We start from the raw sequence: 20,303 nt of genomic DNA on the forward strand, positions 1-20,303 counted from the left end.
GGAGTGGATATGGAGGTGAATAGCCTGAAATTATTGGAAAACTGGTAGATTACTGTGCAAGAATCAACGTTTGCTCCAATTTGAAGGGAGCAAGTGATGTACTGCCAAGGAAATTCCAAGTTATGTCTAATATTAGATCCAATTTGACTTCAGTTCAGCTTGACCAGACTGCCACCTGGGAAAATCAGCGCATGCTTCAAATTGGAGGAGCATGGATTTGCACAGCAATGTAAATTCCAAGCGATTCTGAGAGCAGCTGGTTACTGCCAAATGGCCCCTGTTGGCTCAAGGTAGCCCTGTTGTCACACAACAAGGCTAACTAAAAGCTACTGACTTGTCCCTTACAGAACTATTTGCACAATTATACTTTGCTGTTTGCAAGAGAATGAAAGAGTTTAGTATTTTTTTTTACCTGAGATCCAGAAAAGAGCAGCTGCTCTCAAACTCCATCCCATCACACTCTTCATAAAGTTTATTCGCTGTTTCAGAAGAGTCACAGTCCACCACTGCATAGTAATATTTTAGCCGTTTGAACTGGTACTCTCGTACTTTTTCCCTGACAATTCTATAAATAAACATATAATCAGTTAAAAAGAACCCAAAGCAATTTCTGTAAGACATGTATTTAAACAGCCCAAATTTGTATCATGACAAAGTGGCTTATGATTCTCTTAGTACTAACTTCAAAGCCAACATTTTAGAAGTTATATTCTATGTTTTTTAAATGTTCGCAAAAATGTCAACAGAGCAATTCATGAATGTTGGTAATTTGAAGAGCAGGAAATTACTCAGCTCTTTGAAAGTGCTGTCCACTTAGCCCCTTACCTGTTCTTTTCAATTCTCATGAAATATTTATCCCCTTTCATTTGTAAAGTCATTATGGATGCTCCTTCCACCTATGTTTTTCCTCAGAGAGTTCAAAAGCCTTATTAACACACTGCATTTTATAAAAATCTTCTCTCTCCTATTTTACCTTTCATAAAAATCTTAAAATTTATGTTTCTAGTTCATGACACTGAGAAATAGTTTCTCTCTTATTAACTTTATCAAAACCATTGATCATTTTGAGCAGTAACAGATTTCTCCTCAGCTTGTCCTTTTGTTCCCATGGATCCCAGTTTCCTTGATTCATAATTAAAACTTATCACTGATCATCACCTTAGTGCTTCTTCTGTATCACATCCACATTCCTTATATCTTTCCAAAAGAGAAAGACCTAAAACAGGTCGTAATATTCTAACCGGTTCTGCAGCAAAATCACGATGGGTCAAATTTAGATGACACCAAATTCCAGTTAATTTAAAGATGTATGCCACTTTCATTGGCAGGATAAGGAATCCAACAGAAGAATGTCTTTGATAAGTTACATTTCTAGACTAGTAACTCTGCATGTAACCTGTGCAAACCTATTGTATCACTCAATTAGGGCAGGATTAGGCCTTGCTACATTGTAAATTTATGGGCAACATATCATAGGACATTGAAGTCTCTCTGCAAGTACAGCTGATGACAGTGACAATCCTGAAGTGTCTGACGAATGGGTCTCCCCATTCTGAATTAGAGCAATATACTTCCAAGATAGGGGGTGAGTGGCTCACAGGGGAATTTGTCAGTGATGGCATTCCCATGTATCTGCTGCCTTTGTCCTTCTATGACAATACTTCCAAAACCTTACCTCATTGTGACACCAGTTTGGCACTAAAGCCCCAGATCTGTGAGAAAAAGGGAGGTGGCTGGGATGCCTGAGAGCATGGGTGAGAAAAGATGCCTGTCCAAGTGGAATGGGGGTGGGAGGAGATGCTGTTTGGAGTGACACAGGGAATTTGGAGGGGGGGGTGAGTGCCAATAAAAGTGCGGATGAAATGGGTGGGGGGGGGGGGGTGTGGGAGTGCGCAGAAAGAAATGTCAAAATCTCTATCATTGATGTTTACATAAATGCAATCTTCTGTTTGTTTAGGATAGGAATTAGACCAATGAGGTCAGACAGTTAGGCCATGCGCACTATGGTAAAAACAGTGAAATGAAGGGACTCACTTCTGTGGGCACTTGCTCAGAGCAGCATCATAGACACATGGCTGTGACTGGCAACTCCACCGGGAATCATGGCCCATAATTTGAGAAGCTGTGTTCTAGGTGGTAGAGACCCTTTGGTTAAAAAATGCTGTTGAAAGTACTGGGTGAAGCTGTATATCAGTACTGCTATAAAGCAGTGTATTGATGGCACCTGTTATGTAATTTCAGCATTACTGGTTCCCAAAGCAAACATCAGGCAAACTGCACTATAACAACATTTTCACGCGGATAGGTGTTGGGTGTATGGAATGAGATGCCAGAGGAAGTGATGGAGGCTGGCACAATTGCAGCATTTAAAAACCATCTAGATGGGTACCTGAATTGGAAGGGTTTAGAGGGATATGGATCAAATGCTGGCAAATGGGACTAAATTTAATCAGGATATCTGGTCAGCATGGACAAGTTGGACCAAATGATCAGTTTCTGTGCTATACAGCTCTATGATTCTAACTAGGACATGAAATTTATTTAGGCTCAAGGTATTACAATAATTTTTTAATAGAATTTTTAAGAACATGATGATGTAGAATGAAGAATCTCATGATAAGGACTACGCTATAATAAGCAAGGAATTTCAAAAAGCAAAAACGCTTCTCTTCATCCTTGTTTAGTCAGCACTTTTGAGAGATAAGTATACCTCTGATACTGATGATTTGACAAAGCAGAAAGAGAGCTGAATTAATATGGATGTAGATTGCAGTCATGTTGCAATGAAAGAATACACAATCGTACAGCACAGGAATAGGCCCTTTGCTCCAGGATGTTGTGCTGAACATGATGCTAAATTAAGTTAATCTCTTCTGCCTGCCCTTGGTCCATATATTTTCCTTCCTTGCATTTTCATGGGATTATCTAAAAGTCCCTTATACACCCTATTGTATCTGCCTCCACCACCATCCCTGGCAGTGCGTTCCAGACTCCTACCACTGTCTGTGTAAAAACTTACCCCTCACGTTTCCTTTGAACATTCCCCTCCTGAAGAAGGGCCTGTGCCCGAAACGTTGAATCTCCTGTTCCCTGGATGCTGCCTGACCTGCTGTGCTGTTCCAGCAATAAAGTTTCAACTTTGATCTCCAGCATCTGCAGACCTCACTTTCTCCTCAACATTCCCCTCTCACCTTAAATGCATGCCCTCTCGTATCAAACATTTCTACTCTGGGGAAAAAGGTTATGATGATGAACCCCATCTATGCTTTTCATAAACTTATAGACTTCAATGAAGTCTCCCGTTAGCCTCTGTCACTCCAAAGAAAACAACTCAAGTTTTCTAGCTTCTCCTTATAGCTCGTACCCTCTAATCCAGGCAGTGTCCTGGTAAACATCTTCTACACCCTCTCCAAAGCCTCCACATCCTTAATGTGCCCCCCTCAGCTGATTGGTTAGTTAGAAAGATCACTGAACCTATCATGCCATAGCCATCCAATCAATATCATCAAAATATTTCAGATAAAAATAAAACAATTCATACTATTCATAACTCTTTGTATTTAAATAAGCCTGGATGGTCAGATGCCTGTATTGAAAACACATTTTTATTCATGCTTAATGAGGTTGAGAGGTGACCTTATAGAGGTTTATAAATTCATGAGGGTTATAGATAAGGTGTCTTTTCCTTAGGTGAGGGATTTCAAGACTAGGGGGCACATTTTTAAGATGAGAGGAGAAAGATTTATAAAGGACATGAAGGGCAATTTTGTTTTTACACAGAATGGTTCGAATGTGGAATGAACTTCCAGTGGAAGTGGTGGATATGGGTATAGTTACAACATTTAAAAGGCATTTAGATAAGTACATGAATAAGAAATGTTTGGAGGGATATGGGCCAAACGCAGGTAAGTGGGACTAGTTTAGTTTGGCGTGGACTAGTTGGACCGAAGGGTTCGTTTCCATGCTGTATAACTCTATGACTCTATAAATTATTTAATTGGAATTACTCCATGTAACAAACTTTCTTCAAATTAAAATAGCTATTAACATTTCTTCGTACTGGTTGAGAAAACAGACGTGTGTCTTAGGACGCAACGTGAGTTCCCATTCAATCCAGGGGGATAATAAATGTTGCCACACTGCACTAAAAACTTGCTTAGTCTCTTGGGTAATGTAGAACAGACTAAGAATTAATTATTTAGGACATAAGGAAAGAATATATCCTGCAAATGAGGTGGGAAATAACTGCTATGTGCTGGCCTGCCCCGTGACGGACATTTGAAGTGCAATTTGGATTTTGGACAAAGATCTTTTGGATCTAGTTTGGTCTAGTTTATCATTCCATCTGTTTTTTTCACTTGCAAAGAGGAAATTACACATATGGGGGTATTGGCAAACTTAATGTCACAACTGGTAAAATCAACCATCCAGACTTGGGTAGTCCATTAATATAAATACTTTTACAACTTGGATGTATATATTGTGGTGAACAATCCTATTAAGTGTCTTCAAACAAAATTTGGCAAAGAGCCAGATACAGAGACTTTAGTATTAATTTATCAATTTGTTTGTGAGTACAGAAATTGGTTATTGTTGAAAAGAGAGACTTGTTGCTGAAGTTTTTTGTTTGGTACTCATTAGGACAAATGCAAGAACACTAAATTTCAACAATGGGAAAAGTTTACTGATTCATTGATAAATTGATGTTCAAGTCTTGCACATTTTTTGAATTCCCTGAGGCTTTGGGGAGTTCCATGAAGATGTCACAGACCATCAGTCAACTTGGCAACTGTTCAGCACCCTTTTCTCTTGTCATATAATTTGTTGAGATCATTTGATATTGAGCATTCTTGTATTTGCCCTGATGGGTCCAAGAAAAACAACCTTGGGAAATATGGGTCCCTTTTCAGATATTGTTAATCAACTTGTTCAAAGATGCTATTACAACAGGTTGGACATGAACCTGGGCCTCCTGGACACAGGACATAGCCACTGCGCCACAATAGCTCCCGTGTCTATTTTCAGATATTTTCTAAACATAGTATTACACACCTCTGAAGCAGGTGGGAGCTGAACTCGGGCCTCTTGACTCAGGGGTAGGACACTATAATTGCGCCACTACTCTTTCTGTCTCTTTTCAGCTATATTAAAGAACATACAAGCGAAGGGCATTGATTGGATCAACACTTAAACACTTAAGGAGACAACTACAGATGCAAGAAGTCAAGTGGAGTCAAGCAATATATAATTATGTTTAATTCTGTGAAAAATAAATCCATCAAGACTGGCTTAGAATGCTTCACCAGCTGGCCAACCGGAATTTGGACTTCAAATTGCTGCTAGAAAAATGTCTATTATTTATCATTCTTCTATTACACTGTAACTTACGTGTTTTGCACTTTTAATGCACTTTATGCCGTATATGATTGTGTAGTTTATACTATTCATGTAGCATTCTCGGTGCTGGAGGAACACTGTCTCGTTTTTCACTCTATCAGTTGTATATGGTAGAAATGACAAATAAAAGCTACTCTTCTCTCAGGGAAGTGGTCAAAAGCCTAGTAAAGAATAAGGAGCTTCTCTAAGGAGGACCAAGGAGTCCAACAAACACCAATTACCTTTGTTCATTAGTATCTTCTTCTGCATCTTCAGGTAAATTGTGGTCCAGCAATTCTACAGGTCCATGTAATTCCTCTTCTTTCATCTTTTTTTTTCCAAATTCTGAGGGGTAGATCTACAGTAAATATATTCACCAATTTTAAAAATAGTTTTAGTTCTGGCTTCACCTGCTCTACCAGTGGATACATTATGTGCTTCAAAAACTAGTTTTTGGGAAAACGCAAGCTAGGATCCATAAGAGGCATTTCACAGCAAGGCAAGATGGAATGCAATGAGCACATCAGGAGGTACTGTATAGGTGAGTGCTAAGAGAGTGAGCAAGGAGCCCTGAGATGCAGCCTGGTCCAAGCCATTAGCTGGAGGCCTGCACACAAAGTGCCTTTGAAGTATCTTTTGAATACTAGTTGCTGGTGCAGGTCTCTGCTTCCTAAGAGTTCTGCAAGTGGATCAGAGGTGCCATTATGATGGTGAGGGGTTGAGAAATGTCAGATGCCAATGTCAATGACGAGGGAAGGCTGAGTGGCTGGTGCCCATGCATTGTGCCGTCAGAGGCTGTTTGGCAACCCGCAACATGGAGGCTCCTAGCCACCAGTGGTGAACTGCTTTGACTTCCATGTCAGGAATACCCGATATTTAGTTTGTTTGGTGAGAGGGGAAACGAAGTATCAGGGAGGTGTGTTGTGTTGTTAATGGTGGTTAACAAGCTATTATCCTCTCTAATTGCAATTGTTGCTGGTCTAATGCATAAAAAATGCAGCAAGTTGCTCCCAACATCAAGATAGGCCTTGCTGGACATCACATGTGATTCTACAAATCTCACCATTGCCCACGTTGTAAAGACCCACATAAAATTCTGCTGAAATTCTTTGGCAGAAATGAGGCTCAGACTAGGTAGAAAGAATGTGGCACGGTTGCTCAGTGGTTCGCACTGCAGCCTCACAGCACCAGGGACCCGGGTTCAATCCCTGCCTCGGGTGACTGCCTGTGTGGACGTTCTCCCCGTGTCTGTGTGGGTTTCCTTCCACAGTCCAAAAATGTGCAGGTCAGGTGAATTGGCCATGCTAAATTGCCCATAGTGTTAGGTGCATTAGTAAATACAGGGTAGGGGAATGAGTTACTCCTTGGAGGGTCGATGTGGACTTGTTGGGCCAAAGAGCCTGTTTCCATACTGTAGGGAATCTAATCAATATGTTTATTACATAGCACTTAATAGCTAATTATATTACATCTGAGTCATGGGTCTCTGACAAAACCTCAGGCTAGATTTAAGAGTAAGTAGACATTACCTTTTAGATACATAAAACTTAGCACCAAACTTTGACTTGCAACTTAGAAACTGCTTACCTCCTCGCAGAAATGGTCTTCTAGAGACCGATGGGCCTCGTTTATCTTGTGATCTCAACCTCTTCAGGGACTACTTACCTTACATAAGTCTTAATCCCTTATTTCTGTTTTTTTATTCCTCTCCTTCAATCACCTATCTAAATCAATCCTTCAATGTTGGAATACTCTCTGCTTCAATTGATAACTCCACTTGTACAATCTGTAGCCTTCACAGTCCTGTGAAAACAGCCTCTCCTGCTAGCTGTCTGTAAACTTGTACATTTAAGATAGTGAAGTGTTAAATATTTCAAGTGATTTCATTCAACTTGTTGCTGTAAGCAGTGATCACCTCTTCAATTTAAAATTCGATGTACAGCACCCTCTGCTGGGTTAAAGTCCAGAAACAGGGATTGCAATGCGGCCAATAATCCTTTCACTAACATGGACTTTAAACTTTAGCATTAATACAGATGAGGGACAGGTAATGAAATTTACTTCATCACCATATGCAATTACATTTCTCCTTTTTAATGTCAGATCATATCCAATATTTTTAAATTAAAAATCTTTTAATTTATAAAGTACTACAAAAGGAGCACATGTAATCGTGTGAAAATTTGAGAGATTTCTGCTCCTCTTCCCTTTCATTGAAAGGCAAAATGAAAATAAAATACACAAGAAAGGGGCCAAAATCTCAAACTGCAGAAGACACCACCTGGTCAGTTGTTCTCCGCCGGTCGGGGTGTGTGTGTGTGTGTCAGAAAAGGAAACTTTGCCAAGGGTGTAACCCCACCCTCTCAAACAGTCCATAACACAGTAACAACAGGAGCTACTCTGTGATCAAACTTATCCAATGTGTTTATCTTATTCAAACATCCATATGGAGAGTGCTGATGTCAAATTTTCTTCTAAATGATAAACTGGTGTAAATCACTGGTTCGGTCTGAGATAGAATTTAGCTTCCAATTCTTAGCATCAATTTTAATGTCCTAAAGCAGTGCAGAATCAACTTGCTGTTGGTATACTAAACTTGTAATGCCAGTAATGTAGAAGGATTACAAAAGTTGATCATGTTCTCCTTTAAGTTGAGAGGTTAAGGGAAGATTCAATACAAGTGTTTAAAATTATAATGGGTTTTAGAAAATAAGGAGAGAGTTTCCATTGGCAGGAGGGTGGGTAATCAGAGAACACAGATTTAAGAAGCAGTGAAGGGACCAGGTTTTGTTTTATTTACTCATTTACAGGATGAGAGTGTCGCTGGTCAGGCCAGCATTTAATGCCCATTCCTAATTGCCCCGAGGGCAGTTAAGAGTGAACCATATCACTGTGGGTCTGGAGTCACATGTAGGCTAGAGCAGGTAAGGGTGGCAGTTTCCTTCCCTAAAAGGACATTAGTAAACCAGATGGGATTTTCCAACAATGGATTCATGGTTTTCATCAGACTTTTAATTCCAGATTTTTACTGAATTCAAGTTTCAACACCTGCCATGGCGAGATTTAAACACTGGTACCCAGAATATTAGCTGGTTTTTAAAAAGGGCCCATCTCCTACCACTGCACAGATGGTCTGTACAGTTGATGCCATTGATCGATCACCACCCAGCGGGTCTCCGTTCAGCTTAGCACTGGAGTCACTACCCTCGTCTCACCCTGATCAATGCTGAACCAGGTGTTCTTCTTTCCATCTTCAGGCGTCAGATCTTCTTGATGACCCTGCTCTGGAAGGTGTATTTACTCACTGAACAATCAGGAAAACTGCATCTTTTACTAGGTTTGGCCACCGCCACGTTACTGAAACAAACAATTACATGTTGTATTGCTAGCAGTGACATCAAAGGTTTCATAACTGCACAGGTGGTGATGCAAATACAGCTTGTTTTTAAAGGCAGCAAGGTGTTATGGCTTAGGGCATTCTGATTGAAAGGGGACTGGAAGCAGATTTTAAAGTAATAATTAAAAGGGAATTGGATAAATACTGAAGAGAAGGTTTACTGTAGAGGAGGAGACCACTCAGCCCATTGTGTAAATTCTGCCTCTCTGTGCAGCTAATTCCATTGCCCTGCCTTTTCCTGGTAGCTTTGCATGTTGTTTGTGTTCAGATAATTATCCAATTTCCTTTTTAAAAGCCACAATGGAAACTGTCTCCCCCACACTCTCAAGCTTTGTAGAACCTAATCATTCACTCTGTTTAAAACAAGTTTCCTTCTGTGTCATCTTTTGCTATTTGCTTTAAAAACATTTTAGGACGTTATGGCAATAAAGCAGTGGAATGGAACTAATTGCTTAGCTCTGAAACATCAGGCACAGACATGATGGGCTGATGACCTTATTTAGAGCTATGATTTATTTATCAGGGTAATATGTCAATGAACATGGAGGGCAACATTTTAGCGGATGAATAGAGATTTTCTTACTCCCTTTATTCTGAGATGCACAATGCCATTAGAGATCTGCCCATCAGCACTGATGACTTTCTTGTGATGTTCAGTACTTCACCCAATTAGATTAACATGGTTTTTTTTTAAAAATAATTCCATTCTAATCATTCTCAAACATCAATATAACCTTAGACTGCTCTTTGATACATTTCATCTGTGCATTCCTTGGAAATAAAACCATTCCTTGGGGAGAAACCAGTAAGTAACATGACACTGTAACATTCACCAAGTTCACAACATCGAAATGCTAATTTGTTCCACACACAGAAGACAAAGCCATAAGGCCAGCTTATACTCCCATACCACAATTACACAGAGAGAGGAAAATGCAGAGTTAATGTGGCTGTCTGACAATGTAGAGGAACTTCCCAGTATTCATGATCCTTGCTGGAGACACCACTACCACACTCGTGACACCAAGTTAAATACTTACATGAGTTTTCCCCTCTTTATTGTTTAATGAAAATGCCATGGCAACATTCCAAATCCACAATGGATTGATATCACAGACATTTAAAGACAGAAGACAGCCGATTCAGCCCAGTGCTTCACGCTAGCTACACTAACCCATGTTCACATTCTAAAATATTGTGATTTCTGATCACCCCCACTACATCAAAATTTGTGTTCACTTCTCCAAGTCCAATTTTTAAAACTGACACTTTCTCCTGAATTCTGCTCCCTCCGTCATACAAGTGTTCCCCACGATCAAAGAATGGCTTCCCATGCCTCTGATTATTGTGCTCCTATTGAGTGAGGAGATTGGTAAGGAGAATGCAAAAATAGAAATTGCTGGAAAAGCTCAACAGGTTTGGCAGCAGCTTGGAGAAAAATCACAGTTAATATTTCAGGTCGAGTGACCCTTCCCCAGAACCAGGCAGCACGGTGGCACAGTGGTTAGCACTGCTACCTCACAGCACCAGAGACCCGGGTTCAATTCCCGCCTCAGGCAACGGTGTGTGGAGTTAGCACATTCTCCCCGTGTCTGCATGGGTTTCCTCCGGGTGCTCCGGTTTCCTCCCACAGTCCAAAAATGTGCAGGTTTGGTGAATTGGCCATGCTAAATTGCCTGTAGAGTTGCTAAATTGCCTGTAGAGTTGGGTGAAAATGTGGGGGAATGGGTCTGGGTGGGTGGCAGGTCAGTGTGGACTTGTTGGGCCGAAGGGCCTGTTTCCACACTAAGTAATCTAATCTAAAAACCCTTACTTTCTTTTGGAAAAGAAGGATACAGTTATAAAACAAGTAATTAGGAAGCCAAATGGAATTTTGTCATTTATTGCTAAAGGGATTGAGTTTAAAAGCAGGAAGGTTTTTTTTAAGATTCCCGACAGTGTGGAAACAGGCCTTCGGCCCAACCAGTCCACACCGACCCTCCTAAGAGCAACCCACCCAGACCCATTTCCCTCTGACTAATGCACCTAACACTATGGACAATTTATCATGGCCAATTCACCTAACCTGCAAATCTTTGGACTGTGGGAGGAACCCGAAGCACCCGGAGGAAACCCACGGAGACAGGGGGAGAATGTGCAAACTCCACACAGAGTCGCCCGAGGCTGGAATCGAACCTGGGACCCTGGTGCTGTGAGAAGCAGTGCTAACCACTGAGCCCGTACCGTCCCATATTGCACTTGTATGGGGTGCTGGTAAGGCTACATCTGGAGTACTGTGTACAGTTTTGGGCTCTTACTTGAGAAAGGATGTAATGCCACTGGAGGGGGTGCAGAGGAGGCTTACTCGGTTGATTTCAGAGAAGAGGGAGTTGGCTTATGAGGAGAGACTGAGTAGACTGGGATTATATTCATTGGAATTCAGAAGAATAAGAGGGGATCTTATAGAAACATATAAAATTATAAAGGGAATGGTTAAGATAGAAGTAGAGAGGATGTTTCCACTGGTGGTGAAACTACAACAAGTGGGCATAGCATCAAGATTAGAGGGAGCAGATTTAGGACTGAATTGAGAAGGAACTGCTCCAGAGGGTTATAAATCTATGGAATTACTTGCCCAGTGACGTAGTTGACGCTACTTCAGTAAATGTTTTGAAAGCTAAGATGGAATTTTTTTAAGCAATAAAGGAGTTAAGGGATACGGTGAGAGCACGGGTAAGTGGAGCTGACTCCACAAAAAGATCCGCCATGATCTTACTGAATGGCAGAGCAGGCTCGAAGAGCCAGACAGCCTACTCCTACTCCTAATTCTTATAGTGCCAGAAATTACAAGACTTAAGATTAGACCAAAGCCTATTGCTATTCAATGTGGACAGTTAAACTACCAATAAGCAAGGGCACATTCACTGTCTCGAAAAATCTTATCAGCTCGTGGGTATAAGCAGTCCAATGTTACTGCGTTACACTAATTTTGATTTAGATTAAATATGGGACGACGAAGGCCTTTTTTGGCAATCCTCACTCAAAACTCCATTGTCTAGGTACCCAAATCCAACCATCTCCCGAACAACAGTATGAGATTAAGCCAATCTGTTTGGAACCATGGTGCCGACGAGTTTTCAACCTTGTGTTTGTGCTATCACCAAGACTGCTTATTTTCACTTATCACCCCCCATGTTCACCCATCGCAGAACTTCTGCGAATGAAACTCTCATTCATACCTTTGTTATCAGTACACTTGAAAATTCCAATTCATAATTGGCTGGTTTACTATCATTTCCCTCCCATCAGCTGTCCATTTATTAACACATATCAAGTCCTGTTGCCCATCACTCCTGTGCTTGGTGACCTACCCTGGCTCCCAGTCAGACTACCAAAGTTCTCATCCAGTTTTCAAATCCATCCATGGCCTCACCCTTTCTTTTCTCTGTCCCACATACCTCAGAGACACGCACTCCTCTAATGTCATCCTGACCATCCCCAATGTTAATCGGTCTGTTACTGGTAACCATGCCTCCTTTTTCCTCAGCCCTAAGCTTTTGAATTCCTTCCATAAACCTCTTCATTCTCTACATCACTTTAACACACTTCTTAAAACTTAACTCTCTGACCAAGCCTTTCAGTACCTGCCTTAGTATCTCTTTATGCAATTTGATGTCATATCGTGTTTTTTAATTCTTCTCTGAAGCACATTTCATTTCACTGAAGACCTTTTAGAAATATACTGCTTACTAAAGATCCATTTTGCCAAATGTTTTTGTCTTGAACCCATCAGGATAAATTGCAAGCATTTATGTTTTCAAGGAGTTAGATATGACTCTTGTGGATAAAGGAATTAAGGCTTATACAGGGAGGATGAGATTAGAATATTGAGCTTGATGATCCCTGATCATTTTAAATGGCAGAGCAGGCTCAAGGTGGTCAAATGTCAAAAAGTGTGGCACTGGTTCAAGTGATCAAATGGCCTACCTCCTTCATAATGTCCAACCTTGAATTAAAGATGTACAGCATGGAAACAGACCCTTTCGTCCAACTCATCCAACCCAATCTAGTCCTACCTGCCAGCACCCGGCCCATATCTCTCCAAACCCTTCCTATTCATATACCCATCCAAATGCCTCTTAAATGTTGCAATTGTACCAGCCTCCACCACATCCCCTGGCAGCTCATTCCATACACGTACCACCCTCTGCATGAAAAGGTTGCCCCTTAGGTCTCTTTTATATCTTTCCCCTCTCACCCTAAACCTATGCCCTCTAGTTCTGGACTCCCCAACCCCAGGGAAAAGACTTTGCCTATTTATCCTATCCATGCCTCTCATAACTTTGTAAACCTCTAAGGTCACCCCTCAGCCTCCCACGCTCCAGGGAAAACAGCCCCAGCCTGTTCAGCCTCTCCCTATAGCTCTAATCCTCCAACCCTGGCAAAATCCTTGTAAATCTTTTCTGAATCCTTTCAAATTTCACAACATCTTCCGATAGGAAGGAGACCAGAATAGCACGCAATATTCCAACAGTGGCCTAACCAATGTCCTGTACAGCCGCAACATGACCTTCCAACTCCTGTACTTGATACTCTGACCAATAAAGGAAAGCATCCCAAACACTTTCTTCACTATCCTATCTACCTGCAACTCCACTTTCAAGGAATGGCCTGTTCCTGCTCCTAACTAGTGTGCTCAAGTTGTAGTGCTCTTGTTGTCCATGTATCTGTGTTATATGAGGGGATAGGGGTGGAGAGGGAGAGGGGGGTGAGAGGGAGGCGGAGGGGGAAAGAGACAGGGAGAGAGAAAAAGTGGGAGAGATAGAGAGAAGGAGAGAGAATAGGCAGTTTAAAAAACTAGGTGGTAAAAAACATGGAAAAGTTTTCAAATGCTCACCTTCACAGACAAGATAGCACCTCCTTTGGGGACGAAGGAATTGAACAATACCAACAGGTCCTTTGCCTTTATTTTATCCCAATCTATGTTGCAAACTGCTAATCGTCGAGTGATCTGAGGTAAAACAGGATGTGTTATTGGAATCTTGTGAAAATACACCCCCTGCCCAACTTTGCAAACCATTTCAATGAAAGTTAATAATTTAATAATAAGATAAGTAAAAATATAAACATTTTAGGATCCTAAGACCCGGACGATCAAATGGGAAGAAAAAAACAATTGTGTGATGTACCGTGTCTGCACGTGGAGCATCCTTAGCTAACTCGCCCCATTCATGTTCAATTTCTGGAGGCTTTGACGATAGGTCATCAAAATAGTCATCATCATCAGAGCTTGTTTCAATATTCCCTCTACCCCTGGCTAAGTCGGGACCACTGTCGCTGTCGGTGTCTTCCTCAGATAATTCCTCATCATCTTCACTGTCTCTGGTTTCTTCACTTTCCTCCTCCTGACTCTGGTGACCCGATCCTGTAGATCTTGCTTCAAACGAGCTGCCTTCACCCTGATTGCTGTCACCTTCGTGGCTGTCACTGCTTTCTGAAATGCAAAAACAATTACATGAGTATTTTCATTTCTTAAAAGGCAAGGATCTGTCTTCCAAACAACCATCTATAAAAACAAAATGGTGGGATGACATCCTTCATGCAGCAGTTGAAAAAATAGGAAGCGCACAGGAAAGAGTCAACATTTCAGGTCTGTACTCTTCAGCAGATCTTTTGCCAAGGTTATTCACCCAAAACTTTGATTGTAGTATTCAAGGGTGCCAATTGGTGCACCCCTGTTTCTTTCAGGATGCCAGTATTTGAAAAACTTTACTTTTTATTTGTGTTGGTTGGGTCCCATTCCCTTCAAAACAGCTGATGCAAAGATATAAAAATACTTTTAAAAATTGAGCAGCTCACAGAGAATTCAATTAACATTCCTCAAGTCTGATTTAATCCCTCATGTTTGTGAATGGAATAGTTTTTTTGCCATGAGTTTTTGTTTTCCACAATAATCTTTGATATGGCACTTTATCAAAGCCTTCTGGAAATTTGGTCCACAGCACATCTTACTTCCTCAAAAGAACTACAAAGAAATGGTCAAACGTGATTTTCCGTTCACAAAATAACAAGAACATAAGGATGAGAATTTAGGGGACATGGTTAGTAAGTTTGCAGCTAACACCACAATTGGTGGTATAGTGAACAGTGAAGAAGGTTATCCAAGATTACAAAGGGATCTTGATCAATTGGGTCAATGGGCTGAGGATTGGCAGATGGAGGTTAGTTTGGATAATTGCAAGGTATTGCATTTTGTTTAAAAAAAAAACAAGGGCAGTACTTATACAATTAAGAGTAGGGGCCTGAGTAGCATTGTAGAACAGATAGACCGAGGGGTTCAGGTATATAATTCATTGAAACTTGAGTCACAGGTAGACAAAATGGCTAAGACGTCATTTAGCATGCTTGCTTTCATTGCTCAGACCTTTGAATATAGGGGTTGGGACATCATGTTGAGGTTGGTCACGGCGTTGGTGAAGCCTCTTCCGGAGTACCGTGTGCAGTTATTGTTGCTCTTTTATAGGAAGGATATTATTAAACTGGAGAGGGTTCAGAAAAGATTTACCAAGATGTCACCAAACGTAGATGGTTTCAGTCCCAGTTCAGACTGGGACATTTTTCACAGGAGCATTGCAGGTTGACGGTGACCTTTGGAGTTTAAAAAATCATTAGGGCATAGATAAGGTGAATGACAAAGGACTTTTCTCGAGAAGTTCCCTCGAAGTGTGGAAGTTCAAAACTGGGGACATTTTTAAGGTGAGAGGAGAAAGTTCTACAAAGGACAGAAGAGGCAACTTTTTTTTACACCGATAATGGTTTGTGTGTGGAACAAACTGCCAGAGGAAGTGGTGGATGCAGGTACAGTTACAATATTTCAAAAACATTTGGATAAGTATATAACAGGAAAGGTTTGGAGGGATATGGGCCAAATGCAGACAAGTGGGACTAGTATTGTTTGGGATTATGGTCGGTGTGGACGCGGTAGACCCAAGGGTCTATTTACATTCTGTATGACTCCATAAAACTGTAACATATATTTTACCTTTTGGAACTATAAACTGAAATGGAAATTGTATTGCTAAAAAATTTGAAATACTAGGAGAGATTTACAACTTGGAAAAAAATCAGGTCGTGCACATTTTGTAGGCTGTGAGAGAGAACGTTCCTTTTCGATGCATCAAGGAGATAGGTTGAGACAGAGTGGCATCAAGAGTCTTTGAGTTAATGAAATTCGGTTTGTTACAAAGCTGAAAGCACAAGGGCAGCTGGAGAAATCCAGAGCTTGTGAAATGAACATCTCTCTCTCTCTCATCCTCTCTCTATGTGGGGAAAGACAAAAACAAAGCAAGCTTGAAATAGAACTCTACTAAGAAATGACCTAGATCTGAAAGATTACCTATCAAAGCGAAGAACAACGACCACCTTAAAGACAGCACCATGTTATAACAAATGGAACTGTGAGAGACAGTGTAATTCATCCATGAAATCTGTTCTTCTGATCTCTGGAATTTTATTTATTCTCTCTATTATTTTCTACTCGTAATATCAGCATCAAACCATCTGCCTTTTGTCTGTTTTAATTATGAATGAGTATGTAGGTATTCTGGAATTTTAAAGGGGCATAGTTTAAGTTACATAGTAGTAGATTAGAAATCCTTTCTTTGCAGTGTCTTTTGTTAAAATTAACTGTGTTACAACAAATAATTATTTTATGTTAATAATGAAAGCTGGTGTGAATTGTTTTTGTCCTGAACTGCAGTAAGGTGGGTAAATTGGTCATCTTGATGAAAATTAAATGAGGAGATAGAGAGGATTGCAAATGCTAGAGGGTCAGAATCAATAAAAGTGTGGTGCTGGAAAAGCCCAGCAGGTCAGGCAGCATCCGAGAAGCAGGTGAATCAATGTTTCGGGCAGGACCCTTCATCAGGACTGGGGAGGGGGAAGGAGGCTGAGAAATATCTTTGCGGAGGGAGGGAGGAAAACATCTTCAAGGTGGGCATCCTTGGAAGGGTCTTTCACTGTATGGTGAGCAGCAACGAGGAGTTGATGAGGACTGCCGATGCTGGGGGATTAACATGGTGTGAAAGCAGAGCTGGCTCATGATTTGCAAATTAGATTAAAGGTTGGGTCATCAGAGATGCAGTGACAAACATTTAAGGAGTTATTTCAGAACACGCATGACAGTTACATTGCAAGGAGTAATTTTATACATTTTGTCATGGCTTGGGGAACTGTGGGGCACAATTATCAGTACACTCTTCCCAGTTACATCATGACAAAAGCGATTTTGACTGCAATATTAGCACAAACTTAGTTAAGTGCCCAGCTATTACTTTGTAAATAGTAGCTTCTATCATTTCCCCTATGATAGTCGTTAAGCTAACTGCCCTGTTCTTCCTGCTCTTTCTCTTCCACTTTTTGAATAAAGGAGTTACATTATCTTCCAATTTAATGGGACCTTCCTGAATCTAGGGAGTTCTGAAAAACTGAAATCAATGCATCAACTATCTCACTGGCCACTTAGTTTCTGAACTGAGAATGAAGTTCATCGGGATTAACTGATTTATCAGCTGCAGCTCCAACAATTCATTTCCATGTGGATTGTACTTTTCCTGAGGTCCTTCCTCCCTTCCATTTCCTGACTTATGGGATGTTACTTATGTCTTCACTGCAGAAGATACATGTAGAATATCTGTCCAATTCATCTGCCAACTCATTATTTTTCATCATTAATTCTTCAGATTTCCTTCCTTCAGGACAAATGCTCACTTTGTTAACTTATTTCTTTTTAAAACATCTACAGCAACTTTCATTATCTTCTTTTTACTTACACATAGTTTTCTCTCTTATTCTAATCTTTGCCTTTTTATTAATTTTTAAAAATCAATCTTTACTATTTTTAGAGATTGTTCAATATTGTGGCCCACCCACTATCTGCCTTTACACAACTATATGCTTTGTCTTTTAATTTGATACGACCTTTAAGGCTTCTGCTTAATTATGGATCGTGGGTTTGTCCTTTGGAATTTATCTTACTCCTTGAAATGTATTTAATGTATATATTCTGAAATATCCCTCTAAATGTTTGTCACTGCATCTCTGTTTAAATCTAATCTACTTTCAAGCCAAGTTAATTGCCCTTATTTATTTTTTGAACTCCTCTCTCACTCAAGCTGCATGTTATATTCAATCATGTTGTTGATTGCTACCTTGTGTTGTCTTTACTGTGAGATCATGAATTAATCTTATCTCATTACATAATACCAGGTCAGGTATAGCCAGCTCTCTAGAAGGCTGCAGAACACAAAACTAGTGTGAAAACATTCCATGAATTCCTCATTGTGGGCGGCACGGTGGCACAGTGGTTAGCACTGCTACCTCACAGCGCCAGAGACCCGGGTTCAATTCCCGCCTCAGGCGACTGACTGTGTGGAGTTTGCACTTTCTCCCCGTGTCTGCGTGGGTTTCCTCCGGGTGCTCCGGTTTCCTCCCACAGTCCAAAGATGTGCAGGTCAGGTGAATTGGCCATGCTAAATTTCCCATAGTGTTAGGTAAGGGGTAAAATGTAGGGGTATGGGTGGGTTGCGCTTCGGCGGGTCGGTGTGGATTTGTTGGGCCGAAGGGCCTGTTTCCACACTGCAATGTAATCCAATCTAATCTAGGCTACCCTTGAGCATCTGATTTTACTAATCCATGTGTAGATTGAAATGTCTAGCAATTTCTTTTATGCTGTACCTGACCGTGTAGTTAACATTAGGCAGCCCATGCACCACTCCCACAAGTGACTTACAGTCAGAGAGATGCATAACACAGAAATAGACCCTCCGGTCCAATTTGTCCATGCCGAACAGATATCCCAACCCAATCCAGTCCCGCTTGCTAGCATCTGGCCCATATCCCTCTCAACCCTTCCTATTCATGTACCCATCTAGATATCTTTTCAATGTTGCAATTGTACCAGCCTCCACCAGTTCCTCTGGCAGCTCATTCCATATACGCACCACTCTCTGCGTGAAAAAGTTGCCCCTCGGACCTCTTTTATATCTTTCCCCTCTCATCCTAAACCTATGCCTTCTAGTTCTGGACGCTCCCACCCCAGGGAAAAGACTTTATCTATTTAACCTATCCATGCTCCTCATGATTTTATAAACCTCTATGAGGTCACCCCTCAGCCTCCGATGTTCCAGGGAAAACAGCCCAGGCCTATTCAACCTCTCCCTATAGCTCAAATCCTCCAACCCTGGCAATATCCTTGTAAATCTTTTCTGAACCCTTTCAGGTTTGACAACATCCTTCCAATAGGAAGGAGACCAGAATTGCACATAATATTCCAACAGTGGCCTAACTAGTGTCCTGTACAGCCGCAACATGATCTCCCAATTTCTATACTCAAAACTCTAGCCAATATAGGAAAGCATTCCAAATGCCGTCTTCACTATCTGATCTACCTGCAACTTCACTTTCAAGGAACTATGAAACTGCACTCCAACCTTGTTCTTTGTTCAGCAACACACCCTTGGACCTTACCATTAAGTGTATAAGTCCTTCTAAGATTTGCTTTCCCAAACTGCAGCACTTAGCATTTATCTAAATTAAACTCCATCTGCTACTCCTCAGCCCATTGGCCCATCTGATCAAGATCCCGTTGTAATCGGAGGTAACCCTCCTCTGTCCACTACACCTCCAATTTTGGTGTCATCTGCAAACTTACTAAGGATACCTGCCATGTTCATATCCAAATCATGTATATAAATGATGAAATGTAGTGGACCCAGCACCAATCCTTGTGCCACTCTACTGGTCAAAGGCCTCCAGTCTGAAAAACAACCCTCCACCATCACCCTCTGTCTTTTATCTTCGAGGCAGTTCTGTATCCAAATGGCTAGTTCTCCCTGCATTCCACAAGATCTAACCTTGCTAATCAGTCTACCATGGGGAACCTTGTCGAACGCCTTACTGAAGTCCATATAGATCACGCCCACCGTTCTGCCCTCAATGCTCTTTGTTACTTCTTCAAAAAACCCAATCAAGTACATGAGACATGATTTCCCACGCACAAAGCCATGTTGCGTATCCTTAAACAGTCCTTGCCTTTCCAAATACATCTAAATCCTGTCCCTCAGGATTCCTTCCAACAGCTTGCCCACCAATGATGTCAGGCTCACCGGCCTATAATTCCCTGGCTTGTCCTTACCACCTTTCTTAAATAGTGGTACCACATTAGCCAACCTCCAGTCTTTCCTGCACCTCACCTGTGACTATCAACAATACAACTATACAGCAAGGGGCCTGGCAATCACGTCCCTAGCTTCCCACAGAGTTCTTGGGTAAATCTGATCAGATCCTGGGGATTTATCCACCTTCATGCATTTCAAGACATCCAGCACTTCTTGCCTTTATTATTTCTCATCCCTACCCAAGCCATTTTGATATTCTGCCACTCAACTTAGGTTGTCTCTTTCCATTATGTTAAATTGAACTAACTAACAGAGCCACCCCTCCATCTTTTCCTTCAGTCTTTTCTAAAGGCCCTGTACCCTTCAATGTTCAG

General features: G+C 41.1%; 1 protein-coding gene and 1 long non-coding RNA gene across 2 annotated transcripts in view; one reads left to right on the forward strand and one right to left on the reverse strand.

The window, feature by feature from the left end:
• Positions 1–5,543, forward strand: part of LOC122553100 (uncharacterized) — a 64,602-nt gene extending 59,059 nt beyond the window's left edge. The window contains exon 3 of the long non-coding RNA XR_015758543.1: positions 5,142–5,543. This is a non-coding gene — a long non-coding RNA (uncharacterized LOC122553100). The remainder of the gene's footprint in view (positions 1–5,141) is intronic.
• The window catches only part of esf1 (ESF1 nucleolar pre-rRNA processing protein), a 77,214-nt gene that overhangs the window by 50,488 nt on the left and 6,423 nt on the right, over positions 1–20,303 (reverse strand). The window contains exons 3-6 of the mRNA XM_043696627.2: positions 13,942–14,246; positions 13,650–13,763; positions 5,619–5,734; positions 413–565 (exon numbers count right to left, since the gene is read on the reverse strand). Of these exons, the coding sequence (XP_043552562.2) occupies positions 413–565; positions 5,619–5,734; positions 13,650–13,763; positions 13,942–14,246 (688 nt within the window). The remainder of the gene's footprint in view (positions 1–412; positions 566–5,618; positions 5,735–13,649; positions 13,764–13,941; positions 14,247–20,303) is intronic.

This window comes from Chiloscyllium plagiosum, unplaced genomic scaffold, assembly GCF_037043375.1.
Source record: "Chiloscyllium plagiosum isolate Xiang-an unplaced genomic scaffold, Cpla_swu_hap1 HiC_scaffold_10, whole genome shotgun sequence".
Classification (NCBI taxonomy): Eukaryota; Metazoa; Chordata; class Chondrichthyes; order Orectolobiformes; family Hemiscylliidae; genus Chiloscyllium; species Chiloscyllium plagiosum.